The sequence below is a fragment of the Puntigrus tetrazona genome, chromosome 22 (assembly GCF_018831695.1).
Source record: "Puntigrus tetrazona isolate hp1 chromosome 22, ASM1883169v1, whole genome shotgun sequence".
NCBI classification, from domain to species: domain Eukaryota; kingdom Metazoa; phylum Chordata; class Actinopteri; order Cypriniformes; family Cyprinidae; genus Puntigrus; species Puntigrus tetrazona.
In genome coordinates this window covers 16,710,927-16,728,779 of record NC_056720.1, presented here as the reverse complement: position 1 = coordinate 16,728,779, position 17,853 = coordinate 16,710,927, and the positions used below count along the sequence as shown (strand labels likewise).

The following is a 17,853-nucleotide window of genomic DNA, read 5'->3' as shown; positions in this document are numbered from 1 at the left end:
TTTTATGCATTTTCTTTTTTCTTTCAGGGGATATCCAGTGAAAGCTCACGTTGGTAGGAAGGTCCGTGTTTTTCTCTCAGAGATAACCTTCATTAATAATTCAGTAGATCTGAACTTTTCAGTGCCAGTCTCCCTGGTTAGTGGCACCATCTGTCTTGATCAGGGAGGAGAGCTTCATTAGAGTGGATTAGAGCGTGCCCGACAGCAGGACACCGTAAAGGCCCACATCAAGCACGTTTGTGTACGCGTGGAATACGATAGTCAGAAAAAAAATTGCATTGATGTTTAATGCGTGTTTCAATGCCAGGGTCACGGTCACACACACCTTAAAATCAAAGTCAGCATCCGTGAAGCTTTTATGGAGAGCAGGCGACAGATACTGAGTCGTGCTCACAATGATGCTGCAAGAAAGAAAGAAGATATAGAGACAAACTGTAAAAAACAGAAAACACTGTAAACATACACTGTTCAAAAGTGTGTAAGTTAAGTTGTTTACAAATATATATATATATATATATATATATATATATATATATATATATATATATATATATATATATATATATATTAGTTCATGTTTGCCAAGTCTGCATTTGTTCGATCAAAGCTGCAGTAATATTGTGAATTATGCTGATTTGATGCTTTCGTATTGTTATCAGAAAACCGTTACTTAAGCAGCAGTTTAACATTTTGCAAAAAAAACATTCAGGATTCTGTGATGAACTGTAACTTTTGATTCATTTCATTCCCAAACGTTTTCTTCTCGAAAAGTTAATGTAGGATCTGTGAACATCTAATCATGTTTAAAGTCTGACTTTACTGTTTTTGTCTGAAACATATTGTACAAAATACTACAAATAAGACATTTTAGGAGAAATTCATTGTATTATCCCCATATATATATATATATTATATATGTTTTATTGAAAGCAAAATCCGCTCTCACTTGCTGGTCAGCAGTCGCATGACGTTCCAGTCACGTGGAAATATACTGAGCTTCATCAGGTTTCTGAACACGCAGAAAATCTTCAGCAAGAACTCCTGCAAAAGAGTTACAAGAAAGCGTTTTCACGTTTTAACATTTGAAAACGTCACATTTAAGCAATAATGTAAGTGATTCAAATGCCTGATTCCACCTTGAGCTCCTCTTTGCTTTGGAAGTTGTCCATCAGGTGTTGAAAATGAATGTCCGACATTTGACGCAGGAGGGACAGCAAGCAGGACACATACTCCCCCTGTCGATCAGAAATTGTGAGCCAATCAATCCATTCATTTGGCAATCAAACAGCCAATCAGACGCATTCAAAGGGAGCGGGGAAGCAGGGTGAATGAGAGACGTGAAGACAGTGTGGGATGAATTAAGTTTACAGTTGTGGTACTTCGTCTCCGACGGCCTACAGTCTGTTCACTAAACTCTGATGCTGAAATCACCCGTTCTAATCTGACTAGCTGGTTTTACACAACTTTTTTTTAAACTTGTTGATTGGGTGATTTTTTTTTCTTTCCAAGTGTGCAGTTCTTGGCCGTATGTGGACTAGACTTTATGTTGTTAGTCAAAAGTCTATGCGAAAACTCTTGCTGATTCACCAACCACCCACAGTCCAATTACAGCAGGCACAATAGGTCTATTTAAATTAGAGCACAGATGTCACAGACTCACAGATGTCAAAGCTTTTTACCCGACATTAGTGTCACAATATTAAAAATATTTAAGTGATTATGGCAGCACTAGTCCATCGACTATTGATCAAATTATTTATTATTATAAAAATTTAAAAAACCCATGTGCTAAAATGACTTGATGTTGACAAACATGTGATGCTATGATCAATACATGAAAAAAACAAACATTAAAAGCAAGCCAAAGTATATCAGAGGATGCAAACCCAAACATCAGAGTACAGGTCAGAGCATGTTTGTGTTCTAGTAGTTTACTGTTCATCTTCTAAGCGGGTGTTACACCAGACTGAACGTAAAAGACACAAGACAAAAAAGCATGGGTGAGTCTCATGAAACCCGTCCAGCAAGGTTAGGCTCATATCTGAATGCAGAAATTAAAATAATGAAGACATTTTGCACTTATATTGTGCATGAAAAAAAAAAAAAACTATATATATATATATATATATATATATATATATATATATATATATATATATATATATATATATATATATATATATGAAGAAAGTAATGGTCTTAAACAGATGTTTGATTTTATGTTGTTCTTGAAATATGAATTGTACATGTAGTTTTCTTGAAAATCACCCGCGGGAAGACATTGCATTATGTGTGAGTCAGTGAGTAAGTGAGTGAATGTGAGAGAAGATAAAAACTGAGAGAGAGAGAGAGAGACAGAGAGAGAGACAGAGAGAGAGACAGAGAGACAGAGAGAGAGAGAGAGAGAGAGAGAGAGAGAGAGAGAGAGAGAGACAGAGAGAGAGACAGAGAGAGAGAGAGAGAGAGAGAGAGAGAGAGAGAGAGAGAGAGAGAGAGAGAGAGAGAGAGAGAGAGAGACAGAGAGAGAGAGAGAGAGAGAGAGAGAGACGTGTCACTATAATTTAATTACTTTAAAATGAAGTTTTTCCTGATTCATAGTGAAACCATACAGATAAGACTAAAATTAATCGAATCTAGAAATATGTCTATATATATGTCTAACATCAAAGTGAGGTACAGAGTGTCTACTTTTAAACGAACTAATTATCGGATTATGTAATCCATTATATGCAAACGCTCTACCTAGATATACAGAAGAAAAAAATAGTATGAAAAATAAGCCGGAATTTACCTCGCAATTTTATGCAGAATTTACATAGCGATTTGATTAATACATAACTTATTAAGTAATTAAAGTAATTAGTAATTTAAATACAATATTGATGATGTAATTGGTAACTAATTAATTACTTTCTAAAAGTAACTTACCCAACTTGTGTGTAACTTTTGTGTGTGTGTGTGTATATATATATATATATATATATGTATATATATAATTGAATGTTGGAGCTTGAGGTAGATCTATTATTATCAAACATTAATCTCTCTATTAATGTGATTTTACTACAGCACTCTGTTGGCTCAAAAAAGAAGAGAAAGGTGCTGGGAAATAAACAGAAGATGAAGAAAAGATCTCAGAAGGGATGCTGCCAAGCAGGTGGAGGAGAAGAGGGATGGAGGGAAGGAAAGAAGTAGAATATCAGATTTGTTAGTTACTAACAGTGATCTCAGCCGTGCACTGTGGACAGCGCTGCCCTCTTACCGCCTCCTGAGACTGAGATTTACTCATGATGGCCAACAGCGTCTGCAACAACACATCCAACAAACTCTCCACCATCATCTCTACCTCCTCCTGCACAGAGCTCTCCTGCACACAGGACACAAGGAACAATGTCCCTTTAACCCAAGTCATCAGTGGGGTGTTGATTGTTTTGATGACATGCACATTGACTGAAGTGTACCAATGAGCTGCTCTTAATGATGGAGAAAATGCTGCTCAGGATTCCCGAGCAGATCAGAAGCTCCTTCTGTTGGCGCAGATGCAGATGAATGTGATGGAGAACAACAGGAAGGAGAATTCTCCTTGATTCTGTGCAAACAGACAGACAGGGTATCAACTTAATTCACCTGATTAAGATTTCAGATACTTACTCTACAACACAGTGCACAAATTGTACCTTTTAGAGGTACAGCAGCTTGTCACTGGGGCAGTACCCCTAAAGGGACAACTTTGTAGCTTATCTAAGCATAAAAGGTGCATATTAGTACATATTAGTAGTATAAAGCTGACGATATTAGCATCCACATCAGTGGATGATATTGTCTGCATATTCAAGCTTGTTATAGCAGGATGGATTCGATTGGCTGTCAAGGTTTGTATCATTCATCGACTGGAAATACATCATTTTGAAAGTTATTCCAGGGTTTTTTCTTTATATGTATAGATATAATTATTGGTGCGAACAGGCCTTTAAAATATTAACATGTACTCTTTAAAGAATAATAATTTAAAAATGACCCAAAAATGAAAATTACCCTATTTTATTTAAGTTTCGAACACAGAGTTTTTTTAAATATCTATCCAGGCTCTTCCAAGTTTGTTAATGCTTGTGAATAGCAGCCATTATTTTGCAGCTTAAAATATTATAATGCATTTTATAAATAAATTATAATGTAAATAACCGACTGAGATCTGGCTTGATGTATGTCGTGTCCTAAGTGAGCTAAAAAGACAGAATTTGGCATCTTGCAGAAAGTGAGTTATTTACATTATAATTTTAAAACTAGAAATATTATTGTATCTCCGCTTGAAAGAGAAAGGATACATTTTTAAAAAACTCTTACTGTGTTCATCTGAAAGAAGAAAGTCATATACAACTAGGATGGCTTCGGGGGGAGTAAAATATGGGGTAATTTTCATTTTTATGTGAACTATTCCTTTAAGATACTGCTAGAAGTAAATGAGAATACTTTGAGAGTACAGCACCAGTGACAAGCTGTTTGGCACATAAGAACAAATTCTTTACGAAATACCAGGGAAGGAGAAAAGCCTGCTATCCACTGTCCGAGCGATGGACTGCAGCTTGACCACATCCATGGACTGCCCGATGTGGACCGTACTAGGCATGCTACCTAGAGTTCCCCTCACAAACTCTGCCACTTCCTGTACCGTGAACATCTGGAGGAGCTCGTCAAAAATAGCTGGGAACGAGTTGAGTAGGGCAGCCTGAAAAAAAAAATGGAAGAGACCAAAGAAAGAAAGGTTTACATTTGCAATTTGGTAAAACAAGATATGATGGGCATGTTGAACAAAGATAGGATGGGCATCCCCTACACAGCAAGAGATGAACTAATAGTAAAGCTTCATCAGCATCTCATAGTTACATTTAAGAACATTAAATTTAGATGATGCCAAAAAAGACTGGAGACCCACTGCGTGACAGAGATTAACCCGAGCACTAATCAAACTAAACTGACCTAAACTTGAAAGTTACAGGAAGGTCAGTTGGAGTATGTTGATACTAAACTTTGCAAGCTGGGAGCAGGGTTGAAGATCTCTATATAGTAATGGTCTTAGTCAAAAACCTTGGCCTTGCCTATTGCTTCATTTTAAGGTCCATTACATCTCTTGCTTCTGAGGACTTCTCTTCCCTACTTTGCTCAACAGCCCAATGATACGATCCATTGCAGGCAAGGTGATCTCTGGTCTCCGGTTTCAACGCCACTCAAGAGGTGAAAAATGGGGGTGTTTGGAAGGAGAAGATTTGGTGTCAAACACAGCAATCAAAACCAAGAAACACATCAAAGAACCCAGCGGAAGATGCACTGGAAGCATTGTGGAGCGATTGTTGATGTTGGTCAGTTTGTTTGGGTTGTTGGTTCATTGTTGAGGTCGGGTGTTCTGGAAAGGTACTGAGTGGTGGTATGTGATGGTAGATGTTTGGGCTTTGGCATTGAGTTGGGTTGTGAGGGAGTCTCCGTTCCATTATTGTGGGGCAATTCAACAAGCTGCATCTACTTACAGACAGCGGAGAGGGCCGTGGGGCATTGCAGCTCAACGGCTGTAAGCAGTTGCCCTGGTTGGTGGTGGCCTGTCCTGTAGTTGGCTGGGGACCCTAGGGGGCACAGTGAGGTTGGGCAGGATTGGGTCAAGATACGGGGCAGGGATGGGAAAAGTCCACAAAGGTACAATATGGGACAATTCAGGAAAATATTAAGTCAACAAAAACCAAAGAAGACTAAATTATTTGTTCAATAATTGTGCGTAGGATGGTCTGTACTGCGTCCAGACAGTGATTAACCAAAGTACAGCCACAGGTTCCTGGTGGTTTCAGAATCAAATGATGCTTTGATGGAGGCATATACTGCACCGTAAAATATGGTGATGCTTAAACTAACAAAGATGCATTTTGAACATAATCTAGAATTCAAAATTTTTAAATGAACGGAGAAGCAAATGTCACATTTTTCAGTACAAACAATGCCTATAACTAAAAGAAAGTGATGACATATATCATTCCAAAAACTTTTTAAACATAAACTGTCCCACATTGTTTGTGCAGAGGAACTGAGTGACACTTTACTGTATAAGCCTTACTGAGGGGAACAATCAGAATATCATAGTTACTTGGGGAGTTTGCCAACTAGAAAAGCTGCTACCAATAATCCAAAACATCCTTGCAATGGGTAACCCAATGCAACGCAAAGCAATGGGTTTAACTCACTCACAAAACCTCAGAAACCACATGCATTTCTAACATCATAGCATCATAGCAGCAAGTACCATCTTCAGACATTGAAAAGATCTAGTGACGGATGATATTACAGTCTCTCAAGAACTTGTTTGGTGGCTTCAGCGTCTTGAAGTTCGTCTCAAGTCCTTTAATCTTGTGCTCTTTGAGACCTTCAAAACATTCCTTATAGAAATGTTAAAGCAGGCATAGCAGATATTTTTACTTAAACATACTTCAGCAGTCTTCAAGAAAAAACCTTTTTTTCTCTGATCGCAACTTTCATAGGATTTTTTTTTAGACGGGGTTGTCTAAAAAGCTAAAACTTCTTTAGAGACAGATGCATTAATCTTAGAAAACACGAAATATACCTGCGAATAAAGGGCTTTAGGGCCAACAGCCAAGCATTTGGAGATCAGTAACTTGTTAAAACCAATCCTTTAATTTTTAACACATTAGACCACCTTGATCTTTTGTTTTCTTTGCATAATTCCACAATTAAACCAGCATGAGGTATAAATTAATAAAATCATAACTACAAAAGTGTACAGTAACTAAGCATTCATCCATTAAATCCCACTCCTAGCAACTCCTAGTATTTTTGACACAATTCTTCTTATATATCAGATGGTTCCTTAGGTAGTATCTCCTCACAAATGTAAGTTTTCTTAACCATGAAAAGTGAACAGTTCTTGAATTGATATCTGACCTGTGTGAAAATGAGTGTCTCAGAGCTACGGCTGTCCAGACTGAGCACAAAACGAATGGACTGGAAAAGCTCCTGGATGCTAGCCCGAAACTGGTCCTCCTCCATCCCACAGGTGGCCCGGGAATACAGGATCCGTGACTGGACGATGAATTTAAACAGGTACTCTAGAGCCTGGGGGTAAATTTACAGTTAACACGTGTCTGCAAGTATCTAAACTTTTCAACATTTCTGTGATAAAATGTGACCCTGGACCACAAAAAGTCACTTGGGACTTATATTGAAAAAGCCAAAAACACATTTTATGGGTCAAAATGACCCATTTTTCTTTCATGCCAAAAATCATTAGCACATTAAGTAAAGATCATGTTCTATGGAGATATTTTGTAAATTTCCTACTGTAAATATATCTTACATGTAGTAATATGCATTGCTAAGAACTCAGTATTTATATTTTTGCATTTCCTTTTTTAAATAGTTGTATCTCAGCCAAATATCTTCCTATCCTCCTAAACCATACATCAATGGAAAGCTCATTTATTCAGCTTATTTGCTTAGATAATTTATGAATTCTGTGGTCCTGTGTCACAAATATCTTTAAAACACTCCAAGTACAATCAATACAGACAAGCACAGTGCTTGTACCTCTAAGACAACTGAAGAAAGTTCAAAATATTAATATGCACTATGAGAAACTTGTTAACTATTAATTACGACTTTTCCCTGAAATAAATTCTTGACTTGCTTTATTGATAGTTATTAAGGTAGTTGTTAAGTTTAGGTATAGGTTAGGATTAGTGATGTAGAATAAGGTAATGTGAAATATGTGATTAATTAGCACTAATATATGGCTAATATTCTAGCAATATGCATGCTAATGAGCAACTAATAGGTGTAAAATAAAGTGTTATTTTTTCCAGCATACAATTTAAATTGTTCTTAGCTTTTTTTTTTTATTCAATACAAAGTGTTCTAAATATTATAATGATAAATTGGATGTTTCTGCATCAAAGTCTCCACTGGTTTTCATCAGCCAATTTCAAAAGCTAAGATAAACGTTTTTTTCTTCTAAATTCTTGAGTACAATTAAAAGTGGAAACTTTTTCTTACTTTCACTCAAGTGTGTGTTTGGCAAGATACTTTTGAAAATTTTGACGCAGCAACCCACACTATAAGTGAATTATAATTTCTGTACTTTTACAGTGCTTGACATTTTAATATGAGGGTACTGTCAGCACCAACATGAATCACCAATCAAACCAGCAATGGCAATACATCTCAACAAAAACCGTACATGAATAAGAAATCTTGAAAACATTTGCTTCAGCTAGTTATCTGTTAAGGTCTTCGGAGGACTGCACCGATCTTATGTAAATGCATTACTTATACTAGTTTGTGTTAAAGCTGAATCTGTTTATTTGATAGTGACTGGCACATGATTTTTTTGTGTTAAACAGCATACTTCATCAAATCAAGGAGATCTCACCCTCATGGCTTCCTGAATGTGATCCTGCCGAACAACTTCTGCTGATCGGTCCATATACCACTTCAGACAGCGAATCAACTCTCTGAATTTAAATGAAACAACTAGTTATACAATATTCAGATTGCAAACCTTAACAAAAACATCCTGTGGAAATAGGTGAACTTACTTATAAGCCAGTGCTCCAGCAAAATGCTTCTGGATGTATGTGTCCATCACAGGCCTGAAGTGATAAAACTTACTGTCCCGGAGCAGATTGATGATGAACACCTGGACAGAGATGCAATGCAGCACAGATCCAGATTTCTGATGTTGAAAATATCAGTACATATCAGTGCGATTGTAGTATCATTTATAAATAAGTAATTCAATTGAAAATGTATTAAAAGAAAAAAAAAAGAAGATGTGGATGAGTTTGTTTCTTCACAGGAATAGATTTTACTTTTGCTTCCTCCAGTGAACAAGTCCATTTATTGTTGTCCGCTCACATTAAAACTCTTGGATGCCTTTTGCTTGGTCTGTGCATATTTCTCTCCCGATTCAGATGAGATAAGAAGCAATGTTGTGAATAGAAGACTAGAAAATGTCTCAATGCATTCCCTGCCAGTGTCTCATAGCTTTTCAGTTCACAAAACACAAACTGATGTAGTTGAGGATTGTTTGGGCTCTCATTTTGACGGCACCCATTCTCTGCAGAGCACATCCTGGATTTGAATCCCAGTGGTGCCTCTGGTAGGGTTGTAGCATCACCTTTGAGAGTGTAGCTTTCAATTCCAGAAGCAGGAGCAAAGAAGAGCCAGTGCAGCAGACAGTTTCACCAGTGCGTCATTTCACAGCTGCTGCCAATAAACACTGGCCATGTGTTATTGCAGCAGGGTGCCATCGCTTAGCTGGTCAAAGTGCCTGTCTCGTAAACAGAAGATCACGGGTTTGAATTCCAGTGGTGCTTTTGGCAGGGCTGTAGCACCACCTTAGAGAGCGTGACTTTTCTTTCCTGAAGCGGAATGCAAACAGCGGGAGTTTCAGTAGGCAGATTCAACAGTGCGCCACCTATCAGCTCCTGGCCAGGGCGAATGCATGACCGCAGCAGGTTAAAAAGGAGATCCTGGACTTAAATCCCAGGGGTGCGTTTCTGCATTCTGAAAACCTTCACATGGCTCAACAAACCATGCCAACAGGCCCTGTGGCACAATGGATAGTGTGCTGGATCTCTAGATTGCCAGATGAGGTGATTTAAAGGTTGTGGGTTTGAGTCCCAACAGAGTGGAGTCCTTTGGAATTCATCTAAGGCAGCTTGGCCAACAAATACAGTGGCTTGCTGGCCTCCCTGATTCAGTTGTCATAAAAACTCTGTGGGGCTTTGTTTTGGACAGGATGCCCTTGCGGTGCCTCTGCTTTTCAAGCTGCATTCCAATTGTCCAAAAAGCTTAGAACCTTGTCCTTTCATCCAAACAAACGTGCAACCTCACGCCGATAGACCGGGACAAGCCATAAAGTAGGAGCTGCAATTCCATTTCCAAACCATCTTTACTGAAATCTGAACCTTTCCAAGCCATCCAGCTCTGCATCTGCCTTCTTGAGGACACCACATTAACAGGCACTGTGGCGTAGCTGGTTGAAGCACCTGTCTAATAAACAGGAGATCCTGGGTTAGAATCCCAGAGAAGCCTTTGGTTGTCCACTCCTCTGCTGTTGCGCAGCGGTCCTTGTGGGCTTTTGAATTCAACCCGCAGCTCTTTTTGAAGGATAACACACCAAGCAAATGCACCACAGTGAAGAGGTGGCGTGGCTTAGCTGGTGAAAGTGCCTGTTTTGTAAAAAGGCGATCTTGGGTTCAAATCCCAGCGATGCCATTCTACATTCTACATACAGCCTTCCCATGTCTCAACAGGTGTTGTAACGCAATGGATAGCGCTTTGGACTTCTGGACTGCCAGATGAGGGAATTCAAAGCTTGTTGGTTCGAGTCCCACCAGAGTCAAGTCTTAAGGCATTTTACCTCTAAGGTAAAAATACAGCAGCTAGCAGGCCAGTGATACAGTTGTCATAAAAACTTTCCTTTGGACAGGACGTACTTACGGTGCCACTGCATTCAAATTGTGCAGAACGCTTAGAACCTTGTCTTTCCGTTTAAATGAACGTGCAACCTCACGCCGATGGACCGGGACAAGCCGCGAAGCTGCAATTCTGTTTACAAACCATCTTTACTGAATTCTGAACATACAAGCCATCCAGCTCTGCATGCTGTAATCATCTGAGCATGCCTTCCTTTTGGACCCCACATAAGCAGGCACTGTGGCTTAGCTGGTTAAAGTGCCTGCCTTGTAAACAGGAGATCCTGGGTTCAAATCCCAGCAGTGCCTTTGGTTGTCTACTTGTCTGACATTGTGCAGTGTGTTTTGGGGGTAAACTGTCGAAAATGAGACACCAAGTTGTGAGCAAATGAATATCCATGCAAGAGGAATCGGCATAGGTTTCCTATTCTCCACACAGAAACATGACAGATGTATTCAGGCCAAGAGAGGCTAGAACGTCTTGACTCTCTTTACAGGAGTACAAGAAGCTAAAGGCTCTCTGGAGATGCCACTATCAAGCAGCTGTGAACGCCTAATAATGCCTGGATCCATGCCAGCTGAAATCCTCCATTTTTCAAAAAAGACACACACACACACACACACACACAGCATGGGCACCAGTGAAAGAGACAAATTGTGCACATTTAAGGGTGTTCACACACACAAACACACAGTGCATGAGTCTTTTGATAAATGGATACCGGACATGTTATTACAGCAATGAATTATTAACGTTAGGTAAGCTATGGCGCAGTCCTAGAAATGTCATTTGTTAAAGTTTCTAACCAGTGACTGAAACACCAGGGGTCCGTATTTGTCTGTGTTGTCATCCAGAATGGAGAACAGCGTGTCGAGGATGTCTTGAAGAAACTGGAGAAGAAAAACAAAAAATGCATGTCAATAACATTAAAATCAGTTATTTTCAAAGACCAAAAAAAACAAGACACAAGACAGAGCTCTCACTTTGACTATTTCTTCCCCACAGACGTGCCGCAATCGGCCCAAAATATCCATTACACGGTCTGGATGGGCTTTCCACTTCAACAAGGCTAGTAAATCGACTTCACAACATAAAAAGAGTTTCATTGATTATACATTTATATTAAGGGAAGCATACACAGCAACTCATGGACGCGAGAAAAGGGTTAAGTATTAGTGAATTACCATTCTGTGTTAGTTTGGTGGAGGAGAGCTGAGTGGATATCCAGAGGGTTTCTTTAGTGCTGCGCTGGAATATGAGGCTGGACGGGATGTTCGGGCAGCCGTTGAAGTCATCTTTACAGCAAGGCAGACCCAGGTACAGCGCGTGGTTACTGAAGGTGGTGTTTTCATCACACTGATCCATGCACAGAGAGATTCACGGGGTAAACAGTGCATAGCACTCTTAATTCCACTAGTTACCAAAGTGTCATTTAGTTCTAGTTGAACGTTAACATAGCAAAATATCTAAAAAATACAAATGGATAAATCTCTATTGGCAAAAAAGCCAGATTAAGAAACAGAATTAAACATCGGACATACTACTAAATTATATCTATAATAATAATAATAAAAATAAACTAAACTAAGCAAAAAAAATAGTAAAATAACAAAACTGCTTCTAATTTATGATAACGTAAAGTCTGCCTCACCTTATAGACGTAAAGCTCATGGCTCTCGTCAGACAGCGTGGTGCCATCTTCCCTCATAAGAGGAGTGAAGGCAAAGCCAAAAAGCTTCTTTTCTCCTTTGTCTTTTGCTGTAAAAAAAAAGATACAGAGATTTTTTTTTTAAATATTACAGAGCTGGCAGTTATTGAAATGAATTAAAAAGTCAATAAAATTAAATGATCAAATGATCACATCAAATGGAACAATTCAAACTTGATTTCTGAATATGTTGAGTAGTGCATGCATCATGTAATAATCATATAACGCAACAGGTTGTGTAAAGACTATATAACACAGTATCTCGTCAAAAAGGCTTTTTATGTTCGCTAATTAAAGAAATTCACATGTATGCATGCTTTACCTTTATATTACTTGATTCATTTCAGTCATTTAATTTTTTTGTACAGGTGCGGATATATTAGCTCAGCTATTCAACACTACCGTATTAGTGAATAAGAGATAAAAATAAATCTCGCGTCAAAGAAGTTGGAGAACACACCCACCAATTGCGTAAACGTCACGGACCAATAGTAGCTCAAATGGTGAGCCATTTCGAATTGCCGAAACGAACGCCGTTTTGGCCTGATTTTGTTCAAAATGACGCCATATGAGTTCGTTCTTTGATTTAGTTTGAAGTACAGCAAAGCCTTCAGCCTTCATATGCAAACGGCATGAGAGAAATCAATTCGGGCGGTGTACAAAGTCCTTACTTGAGCAGTGTCTGAACTCGAAGCGCAGATGGGACCCGCGGAAGCGGTCTATGGGGATGGGCAGTTTGACGACCTCACTCCAGCGAGGACTGTTGTTGTGGTAGAGGACGAAAGAGCGGTACTCGCTGATGTTGTGCTCTCCTGAGCCCAGACTAATGCACTCCTGATAAAAGATAGAAGAAATGGAAACCGTTTGCTTTTATGTGGCTTTATAGTGTGCATCAAAGTTCGCCACGCCAACATTTATGATGGGCTTATGTAAAATACATCAGAAAATCCCGAACTCATTTACTCCTCCAAACTGATGTCAATTTTGTCTGGACTAAATGATTCACAGCGTGAGCTACAGATCACTTATATGTTTTTTAAAGGGACAGTTTATCCAAAAATGAGAATTCTGTCATTATTTACTCCCTCGTGTCTTCTTTGGATTCTGTGTGATTTGTATTTTAATAATTATGAAATTGCACAATTGCTTAAAATTCCTCCCTTTATGCGATATTTGGAGGGTGAGTGTTGAAGCGCTTCCTTTATTAAGGCGGTTTGACGTACTTTGAGGATCTCGCCGTCAGCGTAGAGCACATACATGGTGACCTCGATGTTCTTCTGAACGCTCTTGCCTCCTCTCTCAAAGTCTCCTCTCTCCAGCGTGAGGTAGAGGTCATTGCGTATGTCACCTGAAGGTAGAAAACACACACACATTGTTCAGTAATATTCGTTTTTCTGTTTTGGCTTGGTAAAACTGCGCTCGTGTTGTCTTTTTGTTACTTATAGTTTCATTTTGGAGAATCATTGCAAGAAAAACTCAACTTCACATGGAGTTTATAAGAGTTCAGCCATCTTAGATCAAAATCTAAGGACAAATTTTAAAGAAACAGCTACACAAAGATTTTTTAGTTCAATAATTTTTTTATTCTCTTATTTGCTTTTTGAAATCGCATCCGTCACTAAATTGTTGCAGGATTTTTGCTTATATTTTCACTTTGGATGGTTAATATGAAGTAAACAACATTTATGCGATAACACAAAAGTTTCAAAAGTTTTGACACCCTAGACAAAAATGTGATTTGAAATAAATTCTAAATAAACTCACAAAACTTTGATGTTTGGATTGTAAACATCACTTTTAACACTTTTTTAGAATAGCGCTTATTGGTGTCACGGTTGTGTGGTAAGCACGAGAGCACACAACAAGATTAAAGGAAAATAAAAGGGTTTAATTCCAAAATGGAAAAATAAAGGATATACAGACAGACAGGCAGGCAGGCAGGCAGGCAGGCAGGCAGGCAGGTCGAACAGGCAGGCAGGATAAACACAGTTAAAGACATTAAGTAGGGACCTCGACGCTCGGACAAACAGAACTCAAAGCACAGGACTTAAATACACGAGGTAATTGACAACACTGACGAGACACGGCTGCAGACAATCATACAATTAACATGGAGGAAAGGCAGGGCACAGGGAACACATGGCACGAGACGAAAACAATAACAAAGTCCGGGGAACGTGACATTACCCCCCCCTCCCGGAAGGTGCGTCCTCGCACCTAAAGGGTAACAAACAAACACAAACAAAAACCAAGATGACTAGGATTTGGGGATACCGGGTCTTGGGAGGAGGTTCTGGTGGAGGACGGATCGCCAGGATGGGGCAGGCAGAAGGCAGAAGGGTCCAAGGAGGTGTAGATGGAGGGAGGAGCCAGGGAGGAGACAGGAGGAGTCCGGAGCAGGAGGAGATCCAGAGCCCAGCTATGGTGGTCCACGGTGGGGCCGACGGAGGGAGGAGCCAGGAAGGAGACAGGAGGAGTCCGGAGCAGGAGGAGATCCAGAGCCCAGCTATGGTGGTCCAAGGTGGAGCCGACGGAGGGAGGAGCCATGGAGGAGGAGCAGCCATCGACTCCATGGGGCCGACCGACGGCGGCGGAGCAGGTGGTGGAGGAGACTGAGGCAGAGACGGAGAGCCGAAGAGCCAGGGTGACGCCGAGGCGCTGAGGTTCAAGGCGACGCCGCAGGCTTCGGCGACTGACACGGAGACGGGGACGGGAAGGACGCGCGGAGCCAGAGCGACTGAGGACTGAGGTGAAGCCGAGGGAAGGAGGAGCCTGACAGAGCCGGTGGGATGGAGGGACGAGGCGAAGCCGGAGGAGAGGAATCCCGAGGCGACGGATGGTCGACGACAGACCAAGGCGGAGCCGGAGGGACGATGGAGCCTGGTGGAGCTGGTGGACTGACGGACCACGGTGTAGAGGAGGGAGCTAGGAGCCCAGGGGAGCCGACGGGTCTCACGAGCCGAGGAGGAGTCTGGGTCTCGGAGGCAGGACGGCGAGGCGAGGATCCTTCACCCTCGACGGCGATGGAGACCGGCAGACCCGTGGCGAGCCCGGATGGTGAGCTGAGGATGAGCGCAGGGGCTGCTGGGATCCATCGACGTGGTGTGGCAAGGGTGGGAAAACTTGAGGCGGCACTGGAGGAAGCGCACAGGGCGCGGGCACAGGAACGGGACGGAGCGCACGGGGCGCGGGCACAGGAACGGGACGGAGCGCACGGGCGCGGGCACAGGAACGGGACGGAGCGCACGCGGCGCGGGCACTGGAGGAGCGACGGCGCGGGCACTGGAGGGAGCGCACGTGGCGCGCGGGCACTGGAGGAGCGCACGTGGCGCGGGCACTGGAGGAGCGCACGTGGCGCGGGCACTGGAGGAGCGACGTGGCGCGGGCACAGGAACGGGACGGCTGGGCGGAACCAGCGGGCTAACGGGACGGCTGGGCGGAACCAGCGGGCTAACGGGACGGCTGGGCGGAACCAGCGGCTAACGGGACGGCTGGGCGGAACCAGCGGGCTAACGGGACGGCTGGGCGGAACCAGCGGGCTAACGGGACGGCTGGGCGGAACCAGCGGGCTAACGGGACGGCTGGGCGGAACCAGCGGGCTAACGGGACGGCTGGGCGGAACCAGCGGGCTAACGGGACGGCTGGGCGGAACCAGCGGGCTTACTGGGTAGCTGAACGGGAACAGGAACTCAGGATACAGGGGAGGTGCCCAGTCTAAGTCCAAGTCCAAGTCTACATCATCCAGCTCCCTTTGCAGATCCAGCAGCCCCAGGTGGATGATCAGCTCATCCTCAGCCGATGTGTAGTGGGCGGAGCTCCACTCCGCGCTCTCCTCGCAGTCGGCTGTCTCCACCGCGGGGAGCTCCGTTGCTGGCTCGCGCACCTGGTCTGACGATACGGCTCGGGTCCTGTTACGCTCCACGGCTCTGTCGCTCTCTGTGACGATGGGTCCGTGGTCACGCTCGACTCCGCCCCCGTGTCAGCAGTGGGCTCAGGCTGGGGCTCGACCATGCGGTGAAGGGATGAGTTGGGCTCTGGATCTGGAGTGGGGCTGGTGTCGTTGTCCTCAGGCGCAACCATCATGGTTGATTTGCAGGACACCAGCACCCACTCGACGTACGCGGCGAGGCTCTCTCGAGGACCGCTCCCGGACAGCTGCGCTTGGCTGGAGGTGTTAAGTCCGCGGAAATAGAGTTCGAGCAGAGAGCAGTCCGGGTAGCGAGAGTCGTTGGCCAGTTCGAGGAATAGTTCTGTATAGTCCTCGAGAGAGCAATCCCCCTGCTCCAGCAGGCGGATGAGGAAGTTTGGGTCTTTAAACTGGGCAAACATGGCAAACAAAACAAGAAAAAATAAGGGGGAAAATACGCCGCTATTTACACTTTGTAGGTCCGAGCGTTCTGTCACGGTTGTGTGGTAAGCACGAGAGCACACAACAAGATTAAAGGAAAATAAAAGGGTTTAATTCCAAAATGGAAAAATAAAGGATATACAGACAGACAGGCAGGCAGGCAGGCAGGCAGGCAGGCAGGCAGGCAGGCAGGCAGGTCGAACAGGCAGGCAGGATAAACACAGTTAAAGACATTAAGTAGGGACCTCGACGCTCGGACAAACAGAACTCAAAGCACAGGACTTAAATACACGAGGTAATTGACAACACTGACGAGACACGGCTGCAGACAATCATACAATTAACATGGAGGAAAGGCAGGGCACAGGGAACACATGGCACGAGACGAAAACAATAACAAAGTCCGGGGAACGTGACAATTGGTGAAATTTATGTATTTATTTTTTTGCTTGCTTGGTGAAACTGCACTTATTACAAATGTGTACAAAATTTCATTTTCTAGAATTATTACAAGAAACCCTCAACATGCACGTGTTACCAAGTGGATCTGACAAAACCTCAGTCATCTTAGACCAAAATCCGATGACAGGCTTTAAAGGATCTTTTTAATACAATCTTTTGTATACCATTGTTGTTTTGCTTTGTGAAATTATTACTCTTTTTCTTTTTAAAACACACCTGTCCCAAAAACATTATGTTCAAAAGTGAGCTCCGACATCCTTTTTAAATAAAAAATGCAACTCATTTATAGTCAAGTGACGTAGAAGTCATTAATAAAGTTGCTGTCAAACAAAGGCCATCTGTAACTTGGAGAGTGTTAGTTTGGACACCGACTAAAGATAAACCAGCATGCATCAGTCATGACTAACCTAGAAAAGCTGGACAGATACTAGAACTGTAAATAAACGTGTCAGCATGCTCCTATATAAAACGGTTTTTGTCCAAGCTTGAGAGAAGACACTTAATTCAGCTTCACTTTTAAACCCTTTCACAGACCGCAATAAAAGCTATTGCTACATAAAAGGTCAAATCTTTTGTCCAGCGAAACCCACTGGCTGTAAGAAAACTCATCAAACCCGAGTCCAAGCGCTCTTTTATACCGTGCTTCCACACGCAACCTTGGTTTTCATTATCAGCCTCATTCAATCCCTGACCCAGCAGCCCACATCCTCATCTGAATCATAACACTCAAAATAAACACAGACTCTCTCTGGAAGCGAGCTTAGCTCTTACCCGTCTGCTCAGGGGAACAAACTTTGAGCTGTTAGTCAAAGAAGTTGTGGGTTTAATTTGATTTCTTCCAATTACAGCTGATGCAATAAAA

The 17,853-nt window shown here is 42.2% G+C and overlaps 1 protein-coding gene and 1 non-coding gene across 12 annotated transcripts in view; one reads left to right on the top strand and one right to left on the bottom strand.

Moving 5' to 3' along the window:
• Positions 1–17,853, bottom strand: part of dock3 (dedicator of cytokinesis 3) — a 149,299-nt gene that overhangs the window by 21,149 nt on the left and 110,297 nt on the right. For 10 of the 11 annotated variants that reach the window (XR_006247623.1, XM_043222472.1, XM_043222473.1 and 7 more), the window contains 15 exons: positions 13,405–13,529; positions 12,853–13,015; positions 12,125–12,231; positions 11,658–11,829; positions 11,457–11,554; positions 11,280–11,363; positions 8,589–8,689; positions 8,423–8,504; positions 6,940–7,110; positions 4,534–4,726; positions 3,462–3,589; positions 3,221–3,367; positions 1,137–1,235; positions 947–1,041; positions 326–401 (listed from right to left, as the gene is read on the bottom strand). Coding sequence is in view for 10 of the 11 variants with exons in the window: in XM_043222472.1 (XP_043078407.1) it covers positions 326–401; positions 947–1,041; positions 1,137–1,235; positions 3,221–3,367; positions 3,462–3,589; positions 4,534–4,726; positions 6,940–7,110; positions 8,423–8,504; positions 8,589–8,689; positions 11,280–11,363; positions 11,457–11,554; positions 11,658–11,829; positions 12,125–12,231; positions 12,853–13,015; positions 13,405–13,529 (1,841 nt within the window). In the remaining variant the exon portion in view is untranslated. The remainder of the gene's footprint in view (positions 1–325; positions 402–946; positions 1,042–1,136; positions 1,236–3,220; positions 3,368–3,461; positions 3,590–4,533; positions 4,727–6,939; positions 7,111–8,422; positions 8,505–8,588; positions 8,690–11,279; positions 11,364–11,456; positions 11,555–11,657; positions 11,830–12,124; positions 12,232–12,852; positions 13,016–13,404; positions 13,530–17,853) is intronic. The other variant, XM_043222468.1, reaches the window with a different exon arrangement.
• trnat-ugu lies at positions 10,708–10,781 on the top strand. Its single transcript has one exon. It is a non-coding gene; the product is annotated as a tRNA-Thr (tRNA).